The sequence below is a fragment of the Chenopodium quinoa genome, unplaced genomic scaffold, assembly GCF_001683475.1.
Source record: "Chenopodium quinoa cultivar QQ74 unplaced genomic scaffold, ASM168347v1, whole genome shotgun sequence".
In the NCBI taxonomy this organism is placed as follows: domain Eukaryota; kingdom Viridiplantae; phylum Streptophyta; class Magnoliopsida; order Caryophyllales; family Amaranthaceae; genus Chenopodium; species Chenopodium quinoa.
The window spans coordinates 10496618-10509160 of NW_018745684.1; the positions used below are offsets into that span (position 1 = coordinate 10496618).

The window sequence follows — 12543 nt, forward strand, 5'->3', positions numbered from 1 at the left end:
CTTCCTAGGAAAGACCGGGTCATACCCTGAATTGTCTCGGCCAGGGACGAGGTCCCTTCGGCCAAGCAAAAGGGAAAGGCCGTAGTGGTCCCTACAAGCTCGCCCTTCCAAAGTTGGATATTGGAAGAGCATGTGCCGATAGTGAAAATACCGGCGCACATTACTTACGATGGTACCTCAAACCCAAATGATCACATTGCCTATTACGAGGGGAACATGTATCTCAACTCCAGGTCCGAGGCTACCTGGTGCAAGTATTTTCCAACAACCCTCAAAGGTGTTGCACAGTCATGGATCACCAAGGGGGTGAAAGAAGGCTCTATAGCTGGTTGGAAAGACCTTTCCAACAAATTCAAGAGCAAGTTTTCTACGGCTAACCGCCGAGAAAAGATAACTGCAGAACTGATGAGTCTGCAGCAAGCCGAGGATGAAAGCCTCCGCGATTATCTGACTCGCTTCAGCAACGAGTCGTCCAGAATTACAAGTTTGGACCAAGGTCTTGCCGTATTTTCACTACGGAATAGTCTGCAAGCTGGAAAGTTCCTGGACTTCATGGTCATGCATCCCCCGCAGACCTTGGAGGAAGCTTTGGATGCCTCGGATAAATTTATCCGAGCCGAAGAATGGAACAAGACGAAGTCTCAGTCCTAGTCAAGGGCTAGGAAAGCTAAAGGACAACTGTCCGAGGGCCCAGTATTGAGGAAAGGGAAGGTTAAGGCCTCAAAACCATCCTCGGCTGACGAGCCGAAGAAAGAAAGGATCGCCCCCTATGTGGGGAGATACGATTCTTGTACTCCCCTTACTCTTGCTCGTGCTAAAATTTACAGCACGACAAAAGACGAGGGGAGATTCAAGAAGCCTCGGCTGCTGCCACCATGGCATCAGCAAAAGGGCAAGGACCAATGGTGCGAGTTCCACAAATCTCCTAGACATTGCACCGAGGACTGCCTCCAGTTGAAGGACCAGATCGAAAATCTGGTTCGAAAAGGCTATCTGAAGAAATACCTCGCGGATCGCCGCGAGGAGAAAAAAGCCGAGAAAGACTCTCGGCAAGATCTGGATTTTCTCCGGAAAAAAGACAATCAGCAAGACAAGGACACCCTTGATATTCTTGCCATTTCCGGGGGAACTTCTCGACCGCATTAAAACGCCACTTGAGGGGTCTGACCCACCAAGTAAATCATGCCGAGCTCCGAGCGCCTCAATCTCCGGTGCCGAACATTCTATCCATAGCCGAAGACTGTGAGGGGTGGTTTACCCTCATGATGACCCATTGGTGATAGTAATGGGCATTGCAAACCGCAACGTCTGGTGAATCCTCATCGACGACAACAGTGGGGCGAATATCCTCTTTTGGGGAGCATTCGACCAGCTGAAGTTGGAGGCCAAGCACTTAACTCCGGTACCCTACTCGGTATCCGGATTCAATGGTTGTTCATCATATCCAGATGGGAAGGTCCTTCTTCCTGTCACCATTGGCAAAGGCCGAGCAGTGCGAAGCATCATGGCTGAATTCTTGATCGTGGATGCCCCCTCTGTGTACAACGTGATGAATAACATTCAAAGAGTTGTCTCGACGTACCATCAAACGATGATATATGTCTCGGACGAGGGACACTCCGAAAAAATAAAGGGCAGCCAAAAGGAAGCCCGAAGATGTAACCACCTCAAGCCATCCAAGGGTCGCCGCGATGACCAGGATGATAAGGAGGAAAAAGAGCGGGACCGTTGCGCGAAAAAGCCTAAAGGCTTTAGTGTTTCGGCCCAAGGAACCCCAGCAAAAGAAAAATCTTTGGGGGATGAAAGGGCTAGTTCTTCGTCCGAGCCGAAAGACTCAGAAAATCAGCTAGCGTCTGGGAAGCCTGCTGATATTGACAGCAGGCTTGAATCCGAAGAGTCCAATGCCAAAGCTATGGAACTGGATAACTAGACAGAGTCAATAGAGTTGGCCGAAGGAAATTCTGAAAGGTGTGTCAGCATCGGATTGGGACTTGAACCAAACGTCCGTGCTGAGCTGATTCAACTCATTCGAGGCAACAAAGATGTGTTCGCATTCTCGGCAGAAGAAATGCCCGGGATTGATCCGAACCTCATCTCTCATAAGCTTAATGTCGACCCGGCATGTCGGCCTGTCAAGCAGAAAAAGCAGAACTACTCCACCTAGAAGAACCAAGACATTGCAGCCGGAGTAAAAAAACTCTTGGAGGCAGGGTTCATCGAACCTTGTCAATATCCGGAATGGCTGCCTAATGTGGTGATGGTTCAGAAGGAAAATGGCACCTGGAGAATGTGCGTTGACTTCACGGATCTAAATAAGGCATGTCTGAAAGACTTCTATACCTTGCCGAGGATCGATCAGCTAGTCGACTCGACAAGTGGTCATGCCCTGCTTAGCTTCATGGATGCATTTTCTGGGTACCACCAGATGTTCATGCACCCCGGTGACCGAGCAAAAACGGCATTCGTCACAAGTTCCGGGGTGTACAATTACAAAATGATGCCCTTCGGATTGAAAAATGCAGGGGCAACATATCAAAGGTTGGTTGATCAGGTATTCGCCGAGCAAAAAGGCCGTAATATGGAAGTCTATCGTCAAAAGCAAGGAAGAAAAGGACCATGTTACAGACCTGGCCGAAACCTTCGCCACCCTTCACAAACATCAAATGAAGCTGAACCCGAAGAAGTGTGTCTTCGGCGTGAAGTCAAGCAAGTTCTCGGCTTCATGGTTAGTAAAAGGGGGATTGATGCCAATCCTCCCAAAGTACAAGCAGCTCTTGATATCCCCGAGCCAAAGACAAAGAGGGATGTTCAACGCCTAACTGGCAGAATGGCCGCCTTGTCCAAAATTATCTCTAAAGCCTTGGACAAAGGGCTACCTTTATTCAAAGCGCTCAAACTACTAAAATCAAAAGAGCTCATTTGGGGAGACGAGCAAAAGCAAGCCTTTCAGCAACTCAGTGAGTACTTGGCTCAACTCCCAACACTGGCAAGACCAGAAGAATGAGAAACTCTATACTTATATGTGGCGGTTAGTCCAGCCACAGTAAGTGCGGTGCTGCTAAGAGAAGAAGAGAAAGTTCAGCAGTCGATCTATTTTGTCATCCACACTCTGACAAATGCCGAGACACACTACCCCCTACTAAAAAAAGTTGCTTACACAGTAGTGGTGGCCGCTCGGAAGTTAAGGCCTTACTTTGATTCCCATCAAATAGTGGTCCTAAATGACCAGCCGCTGGAAAAATCCTCGGCAAGGTGGAAAAATCTGGTAAACTAATGAAGTGGGCTTTCAAGCTCACCGAGTTCAGTATCAATTATCAGCCGAGGGCAACTATCAAGGCGCAAGCCTTAGCAGATTTCCTAGCTGAGTGTTCTTATCAAGAGACGCTTGAGAAAGGAAATAAGGTTTGAACCGTTTTCACGGATGGATCTTCTACCGTAAATGGTTCAGGAGCAGGGGTCTTCATAGCCTCTCCCAAAGGTAAATCCTTTAAATATGCATTAAAATTCTCTTTCAAAGCTTCGAACAACGAAGCCGAATATGAAGCAGCGATTACTGGCTTAGAGTTGTGCATAGCATTGGAGGCCGAGCACGTCTGTTTAAAGACAAACTCTCAGCTCATCGCAAACCAGATCCGAGGTGAATATGAGCCCAAGGAGCTCTCAGCTTACCTTGCGAAGATCAAGACTGTTATTGTGAAGCTCAGAACTTTTGAAATTGAGCTGATCCCAAAGGGTCAAAACGCACAAGCCGATGCACTCTCCAAACTTGCAAGTTAACTTTAACGGAGTTGAATAGATCCGTATATGTGGAGGTGCGCCGAAAAAGAAGTGTGGACGAAGCAATTGACATATGCTGCGTTGCACATGAACAGAGCTGGATGGATCCCATCCTGGCTTACAAGCTTCGAGAGAACTTCCCGAAGACCAAAAGTTAGCCTCTAAGATAAAAAGAATCAGCTCAAGATTCATTGTCTTTGGAGGGAAACTTCTGAAAAAGTCCTTTTCAGCCCCACTATTGAAATGCGTGGGTCCAACATATGTAAATTACGTCCTTCGGGAAATTCATCTCGGCATCTGCGGAAACCACATAGGGGGAAGAACCTTAGCTCATAAAGAACTAAGGAATGGGTACTATTGGCTAACCATGATCACATATGCAAAGGATCTGGTCTGAAAATGTGAGAAATGCTAAAAATTCGCACCAGTTATCCATCGGCCATCCCGAGATCTTCAGCCAATCCTGAATCCTCTTCCATTTGCTCAATGGGGATTGGATATATTGGGACCATTTCCTGATGCTCCTTATCAAAATAGATGGTTGATAGTCGGCATAGACTACTTCAGCAAATGGATTGAAGCCGAGGCTGCTTCGAACATTACCGAGCAAACTATCAGGAAATTTATATGGCAAAACATCATCACTCGTTTCGGAATTCCGAAAGTTTTTGTATTTGATCATGGAAGGCAATTTGATAATCTGCCGCTGAAGCGATACATAGATCAGTTCGGCAATAAACTGGCATATTCTGCAGTTTGTCATCCGCAGAGCAATGGTTAGGCCAAAGTGGCAAACAAGCAAATCCTCAACGCTCTCAAGAAGAGAGTTGAAGACCAAAAGTCCAAGTGGATAGAGGAGCTTCCCGAAACTCTCTGGTCACTTCGGACAACAGAAAAAGAGGCAACGGGGCATTCACCTTTTGAGTTGGTGTATGGATCCGAAGTTGTGCTTCCAGTAGAAATCAGCTTAGAAAGTTTGCATACAAGCAGAGAATCAACAAGTTTTACAACCGAAAAGTCCATGAAAGGCTCCTCAAAGTTGGGGACCTGGTTCTTCGAAATACTACTGCTGTGCAAAAAGGCCGCATTCATGGTAAACTCTCAGCAACTTGGGAAGGTCCCTATGAAATATATAATGAGCTTCAGCCAGACACATACCGGCTTCGGCAATTGGATGGTACTGAGCTGAAAAACCATTGGAATGCAGATGTACTAAAAAATTACCATGTGTAAAGCCCCTTGGGGAAGAAATATCTATGTAAGTGCATCTTTATTATTAATGAAAGGCCTTTGAGCCACCATTTGTTCAAAATTTAGCAAGTTTCTATTTTTTTAGTCTTCTATGATTTTTAAAAAAAAATAAGGTTTTTTGTTCTGCGCTGACCGAGGTACTGCATAATGATGCATCGTACTTCGGCATGTCGTAAAACCTGCCAAGACGAGGATAAAAGATAAAAACCCGAAGTATTACATAGTGATGCCTTTTACTTCGGATGAATCCGTTCCTTTGGGCAAAGAGGCCATAGACGCATCCGAGGCATAGCCTAAAAAATAGGAATTGATAAAGCCTCGAAGTATTGCATAGTGATGCCTCGTACTTTGGATGAATCAGTTCCAGGTGGTAATTGCATTTCCAAAGTATTGCCTAATGAAGCATTATACTTCGGGTAGATCGCTGCCCCGGCATCATGTTTTGAATAGTCGTTCCCTCGGATGAATTAAAAAGGTCACAAGAGTATTACTCTCAGAGTCTATGGCTCTTGAGCAAGAAATCAGAGCTTTTGAAAACAAAAATAGAAGAGAAAAGAAAAATGAGCAGAAATTCCGAAGCTGGAATATTGCAAAAATTTCACCAAGGCAAAACCCTCGGCTGCGCCGGGGAAGTCAAAGTAATTATCCCAAAATCCTGAAGACACCATCTCCAGATTTTTGGGGGGGCAAGAGGCACTCATTTGGTAAGTTCCTAGCCGAAGGTTAGTACTTGGAAAAAAATTTCACAAGTTGAAGCATCTAAGTAGAAAGAGTGAGGTAAAAGGAATGCAAGCAGAGACAGTGCACTCCCAAATAAAGACGTTCTCAGCCAAATATATCTCCAAGCCGAAGTTCTACAATTACAGAAATTTTGAAGAAAATTCAAGAAAAGCAACTAAAAACAGAAATAAACAGGTAGTAGGAGAAGAAAGCTGAGAAACATCTCAGTTTCATAAAATGAGGATTTCAGATTTCAAGAACAAACATAAATTCTAGAATCGAAAGCCGCCCACAAGCGGAAAACACAGTTGCCGAAGAATGTACTTAAACAAAAACAAGTAGTTTGTACTAAGCAAGGTCAGCTGAAGCAAAAGAATAAGGCAAAAAGCAGTTGCGACATTAAGTCAATTAAGAGCATGTAGATCCACAAGATTCTGCAAACGACTACCCGAGTCCCTATGCTTTGGCATTGGTTGGATCAAAGGTGGGAGCTTTCAGGGTCTCGGCAGCAGAAGACGAGGCAGGGTGAACAGTGTCATTCTCTTTAGCCGCATCCCCTTCCTCGACTTCATCTTCCTCGTCTTCAGTTGCGGCGAGACGAGCAAGGTAGGCATCTTCAGCTGGATGAGCGACTCGCATTTTCGGATGGTTGGGGATCGCTCCCTATTCCTCGACTTGGTCCCAATTAATTTCTGGATAGGCATGGAAAGCCAGGCGCCGAGCAACGTTTAACCCATTGTCAAAACCTTCCTCATATTGTGCTCGGGTTTAGATGTGGACCTTCAGCAAATCATAGGCAGCCGAGAGATCTGCCTTAGCCTTTTTGGCCTCATCTTTGGCCTTTGCAGTTTCCTCTATCTGCGCCGCCAGCTGATCCTTTAATTCCTGCCAACCAGAATTCAAGGCAGACAGGTCAGAATCTTTCGCATCTAGATGGTTGACAAGCCGCTGAGTCTCAACCTCTTGATTGGTCTGCTCCATCTTAAAATCCTCGGCCAGAGCTTGCCGAGTTTCTACCTCTCTTTTCTTCTCCTCCTCAATCCGAGCTTTGAAACTCGGAATGTCAATAGCACCGTACTCCTGAATCAGGGCATGGGCCTCTTCAATCCAGGGGAAAACGGTCCACTCAATCCCTTGGCAGAAGTCTCGGAGCTGAGCATCCACTTCCTTCAACCGAGGCAGGCTAGCAGAAGATTCCTCTTCTGCCTTCTTACATTTCAGCTCATATAGCCGAGCTCGATTCTCAGCTTTCTCTGCTTTATGCCTTAGCTCTTCATTCAAGCCAACCGCTAATACATTGTTATAAACAACCTGTCAAGTTGGAAAATGCATTAGCCGAGGAAAAAGAGATGTAAAAAAAAAAAAAAAAAAGAGAAAAGAGGAAAGTAAGTTTAATGCGAAGGGTTGGTACTTAAGACAAGTGTTTAAGTATACGTTACCTACATCAGCAGTTTCTTGTTCTCAGCAAAAGGGTCTGGCACCCTCACCAAAGGTTGGGTCACCCCTGCAGCAGCGCGAATGGACTACCTCTCAGCTTTCTCTAGCTTAGAAATGCTGGACAGATCACCAAAGATCTCAATGGCTGAGTCTCGGTGAGAATGCAAGTTGTCCCTAACAGCTTCAGGGACTACTACCATTGGGGTAGCCTCAAACCCAATTTCTGCAGACTAAAAGGTCTTGAAAGAGTGCCCAGCAAATGATGGAACATCAGACGCTTTGGGGCCCTCAATTCTTTCGTCAGCCTCTTTGAAATCGTCAGGTCTCCCCGATAAAATTTGCACATCATCATCCTCAGAGGGTTTCACAATGAAGGCGTCAACCTTTCTCTGGACTTCAGCTGTGAAATCCTCAGTCGTATGCCGAGGAGACACTGATAGGACAGGGGGAGTCCTCTGTTGCACTTCTTCCTCCTGATGCTCGGGAAGAGGAGGAGTCTTCTCCTTATCCACCTCAGCCTAGGTCTCGGCCAGTCAAGGTCTCTTATTTGCAGGCTCGGAATCCGGAAATTCTCCCGGATCCACAATAGCTCTCCTCAACCTTCTCCTCCCAGGACCTGCCATCTCTTTTTTCTGAAGAGTCTTCTGAAGAAGAGAGGGAGTCCTTCTCGTTTTCCTCTTCTTCGTCAGACTGCAGTAGAAAAAATGAGGGGGGGGGGGGGGGTAAGGGGTGATATCAGTATCATCAATACCAAAAAAAAAAAAAAACAAACAAACTCTCTCAAAGCCGAGATTTGATACTTGGACAATTTTCACAAAAAGGAAAGCCTAAGCAGAGGGAGTGAAGCAACTAAGGAGCAAAAAAAAAACAACGACAAAAGAAGGAGAGAAGCCTATAAGCCGAAGCTTAATACTTAGGAAAATTTCACAAGGTGAAAGGTCTGGGTAGGCAGAATCAGTCAGCCGAATCTTAGTACTTAGAAAAGTTTTCAGAATCATTTCACAGATTGAAGGTTCAAATGAAATTCTAAGTCAAAGCAGAAAAGTTCAAAAGCATTTTAAAAGCTTATCGAACTCCTTAGTAGCTCTTCGTCTGAAGCAATGAGCACGTTCGGCCCAGCAACAGGGGTTGATGGCTCAGTGTTCTGGTCGGAGTAGACAGCAAAAACTCCGGCCTTGACAACAGCTGCAGCGGCGACAATCTGCTCTTCGGGACCCAACAGAAAGAAGGGGTCCCTCTTCCAATACCACGACTTCTGAACAAAATATTCGGCTGGTTTAACGATTTCCAGCTGAGAAGGGCGCAGCGCAGGAGCCCTGGCAGATGGGGGAGTGATGGCAGGGGCGCGTCTCGTCACTTTCCGAGCTGCGTTAATCCCAAACCGGTTACATTCCAAGCCGTAATTTCCTTCATGCAGCACTGAAAAACCATAAAGAAAGCAAAGGGTTATTCTGCATGAATAAATAAAGCTTTAACAAAAGGAAAATAAGCTAAGTAAAGACTTTCGGCCGCAGCCGAGGTTCTCACCATCTTGAAACTTTCGGCTGAGGCCGACAGCAACCAGTATCTTCTCTTTGAAGATATAGTGGTAGCAAGGGAGCCAGGTCTCTGGCACATAGATTGTTCGGCCATCACCCCTTGCATTTGGCTCTTTCTTGAAGAGTTTCAGCAACTCCTCTTCCTCGGCAGAAAATTCATCGAGGCTGAGGATGCTCATTTTCGGATTAGGCATTCTCAAATGCCTCGACCCTCCATAATAGTTTGGATGGTCCTCCTTGGCAGGAGCCCGAACCCAAATCCATTGACCTCTCCAGTCCTTGTTCGAAGTATCGTTCGGCCAAGTGGTCAAATACCCCCTCCAGGTCTTTATCCTCAACTACCCAGGTCCATGGTGCTCATTGGACTGCTGGTTCAGCACCAATTTTTGCAACTTTCTGAAGACATGGATGCTCGGCTGAAATCCATAGAAGAGACCGACCTATAAAAATGTCATGACTCTTCGGATGTTGACCGGGGTTAATTGGCATACAGAAATATTGTACCCGTTCAGCACCTGGACTATGAAGGGGTGGAGAGGAAATCTAAGGCCGAATTGCAGCTGCCTGGTGTACACGCCGAGGTAACCAGGTGGAGGCCTATGAATTCTATCTTCAGCTACGGGCATTTGACACCAATACTCGTTTTCCTCCATTATGCTGTAGAAAATTCCTATTTGTTCGGCGAACTGATGGAGAGCATCCCCTTTGACCCACCAGTCATAGTGGGCAACATTCATTAACCCGCAATTATCGGGAGAATTTTGCCATTCCTCAGCGCCTTCAGGCAAACGCCGAGGCCCATGCCTAGAGCCACCGGCTGAGGTTGTGGCCTCTTCCCAACCTCTGTATGGCACCGAGGTCAGGGGAATTGCAGCAATAGGGGGCTCTTGAGGGGGAACCCTGTTTTCTCTTCTGGGGAGCGAAGAGTTGTGGATGTGGCTGAGAGGAGGCACTCGCTGTAAAGGCTGATTGCGCCGAGCACCCAGCTCAGTCATCTGAAGATCCTCCTCGTCACTTAGGGACCTCTCTCAATTCGACTTCTAATCATTTTTACGAATAAGTGGATATCGAGAAAAAGGAGATAATGCTCAAAACAAAAAAAATCCGAACAAGTTTCGGGAAAAGTTACCTTGACTAGACTCAGAATTTGCTGATCTTCAAGTTCACAGCAGCGAATTCTAATTTCAGCAATGGAATTGCAGAGATTAAGAGCGACGAAAAGCTAGGTTTTCAGTGAACTTAGTGAACTTGGGGAAATTTGTTTGTTTGGGAGAAACTGATTAAGGAAAGTGGTGAGGGCGCTTTGATATGAGGATTTCAAGAATCAAGAATTCTAAAAGTCTTAAACCGCCAAAAACCCCACGAATTCTCAATTAAACACAAATTGTCACACACGTTCCAAGTTAACTACCCACTAAACCCTCTATCTTCCCTAATTAATCTCCTTAATGGCAGTTAAACACCATTAATTGTCTGGATTCCTTCAAGATTCAAGTTACCATCATTTGTCCTCTCAAATTTGCAAGTCAGACCAAACCCGTCTTTCAGCCTAATCGGGTCTTGGGGGCTAGTTGTTTGCGCCCAATTCATCTCATCTAATTGGGCCAAGTCCAAATAATTCAACTCAAGCCCAATGCAAGGTTCAACTCTCCAAAAGCATGATAAGGTCAATAAAAGCCCGGTCAACGTGGTCAGCCCACCTGACTTCAAGGGCCCATTTCTCCTCAATTGAGTCAAGGTATAAAAACCACCAGTTACATCATTTTACATTCCTGCAACAAAAGTCTCAAGCACTAAATCTCTTGCATAGCATTTTCTCTCAACTGAACTGACTTTAGCATCGGAGGGGTCTTCCTTGGCAACCGCCCCGAGGCTAGTTTACGTGTTCTTTGTTGTGTAGGAAATCCTCGGCTCCAGTGTTCTTTGGACCGAGACCAGTCTTCTCCACCTCAAAAGGGCCCTCTGAAGGTCCCATTGTTTTCATACCGAAACAATATATATATATATATATATATATATATATATATATATATATATATATATGTATATATATATATAGGGTTGAGATCTAATGAGAAGTTTCTTATAATGAGAAGGATGAATTGCGCATTTATTTTGAACTAAATGTGCACATATTTTCTACTAAATGTGCACATTTGATTTTTGACCAGATACTTTTTTTCATGTTTCTGGAAAAACGAAATTTTGTGCATATTATGCACAAATAAAATGCACATTAAATTTCGGTCAGATTTTTTTTTGCACATTTTGTTCAAAAAAAATATGCACATTCAGTGGAAAATTCTTCTCATTTTAAGAACCTTCTCATTTGACCCTATATATATATATATATATATATATATATATATATATATATATATATATATATATATATATATATATATATATATATGCAGTGGATAACTCTATTGGAATTTTCAACCGCTTGATATCATTCTATATATTCCTCCCTACAATTGGTGTTAATCTAGCCAATATTGCCTTATTTTTTATCCGTATCTCACTATTAATTTCCTATTCTAATCCTACCTTCTTATCCTCCTTAGTCCCATCTCTCATACCAACTGCCTTGTAATTAATTTGATTTTATCTAAAATCATTATTATCACCATTTAGCTGATAAAAAATAATTCAAAATAAGTTAAAAAGTACACATCTTGAATCACTTTTTAATTAAGGGATCGTCTATATCCCATATTTTTAACTTATGAGGATACTCTCTATGTGATTTGACCGTCAATTCAGTATTATTAAAATGAGACAGATGATAGTTTAAAAAAAAAAAAAAAATCGAGGATGTCTATACTAGTACAATGTCACTCGTTAATTTTTTTTCGTGACAAGCGAACAAGTACATCAATTGGCCCCACTTAATTGTAGTTAGCCAGCATTAAAATTGTTGTGCACGAAACTAAAATTTATGGAATATGAAGATTAAAAAGTGACAGATAGAGTAAATTAGATGAAGGTTTATAAAAAACCTAACCCGCTCTTTCTTCAGGTGGAATCACATACTTTTGAGGAATTTCTCTATTTGCAATAATAATGCTACTCGAGAGGAGGTTCGCCATAACTAGAATTGCTGCAACTTGTGATGAGAAAGTGAATTAGCCATTTTGGCACCCCCTCTTTATAGTACAACTATAGGGGTAACTTTTTATTTGTTTTTACAGAACTTTAAACATATTTGTAAATTAAAGATATTGTACAATCCTGATTGATTTATTACCATACTATGTATTTTTTTTCAATAAATACCATACTATGTATTTAGAGTATCTTGATTGATTATTTCCATATAATATTATATATAGGAATATATCTAGGTTGATTTACTACTTTCATTTTATATTTTTTGCAATTTTGAAATATTTTATTTCACAAATAATACCCCAAAGTTGCAAAAAATATGAAATATAAGTAGTAGTTTTTAAATCCTACTTGTATTGGGACTTGGGCCCAGACAATGCCACGTATTATTACTTGGAAGTGAAACTTTTACGTGTATTTATAATGTAATCATCTACACTTATTATATTACCTGTACTAATCTATTAAAAAACGTTCCTAAAAATCTATACTTACTCGTATTATATTATCTATACTAATTCTACTTCATATTAAATACGTTTCTAAAAAAGTCTATGTGCTATGTAGACCCCTTTTATAATGACACATCACAACTCAACATCTCATTATGTCACATCTAGGGGTGTACACCGGTCCAAAACCGGACCGGACCTGGACCGGACCTGTTTGGACCGGGGACCTGAATTCGGTAATTATGAGGACCGGGGAC

General features: G+C 43.4%; 2 protein-coding genes across 2 annotated transcripts; both read left to right on the top strand.

Annotated features, from left to right (window-relative positions):
• Positions 1–216: 216 nt before the first annotated feature.
• On the top strand, positions 217–1930 carry LOC110718069. The gene is made up of 2 exons (XM_021896871.1): positions 217–496; positions 1449–1930. The coding sequence occupies exons 1-2, from the start codon at positions 217–219 to the stop codon at positions 1928–1930; spliced, it is 762 nt and encodes a 253-aa protein (XP_021752563.1).
• A 792-nt stretch (positions 1931–2722) lies between these two features.
• On the top strand, positions 2723–4558 carry LOC110718070. The gene is made up of 3 exons (XM_021896872.1): positions 2723–2957; positions 3518–3772; positions 4206–4558. The coding sequence occupies exons 1-3, from the start codon at positions 2723–2725 to the stop codon at positions 4556–4558; spliced, it is 843 nt and encodes a 280-aa protein (XP_021752564.1).
• The last annotated feature ends 7985 nt before the right edge of the window (positions 4559–12543 follow it).

Excerpts from the sequence above, each read along its gene's own strand:
- LOC110718070 (XM_021896872.1), top strand. The coding sequence starts at position 2,723 with ATGGTTAGTAAAAGGGGGATTGATGCCAATCCTCCCAAAGTACAAGCA. Across the intron at positions 2,958-3,517 it reads GCAAGCCTTTCAGCAACTCA|CTTCGAACAACGAAGCCGAA; the intron begins GTGAGTACTTGG and ends TCTCTTTCAAAG. Across the intron at positions 3,773-4,205 it reads TGCACTCTCCAAACTTGCAA|TTATCCATCGGCCATCCCGA; the intron begins GTTAACTTTAAC and ends AATTCGCACCAG.
- LOC110718069 (XM_021896871.1), top strand. The coding sequence starts at position 217 with ATGTATCTCAACTCCAGGTCCGAGGCTACCTGGTGCAAGTATTTTCCA. Across the intron at positions 497-1,448 it reads AATTACAAGTTTGGACCAAG|ATGGGAAGGTCCTTCTTCCT; the intron begins GTCTTGCCGTAT and ends CATCATATCCAG.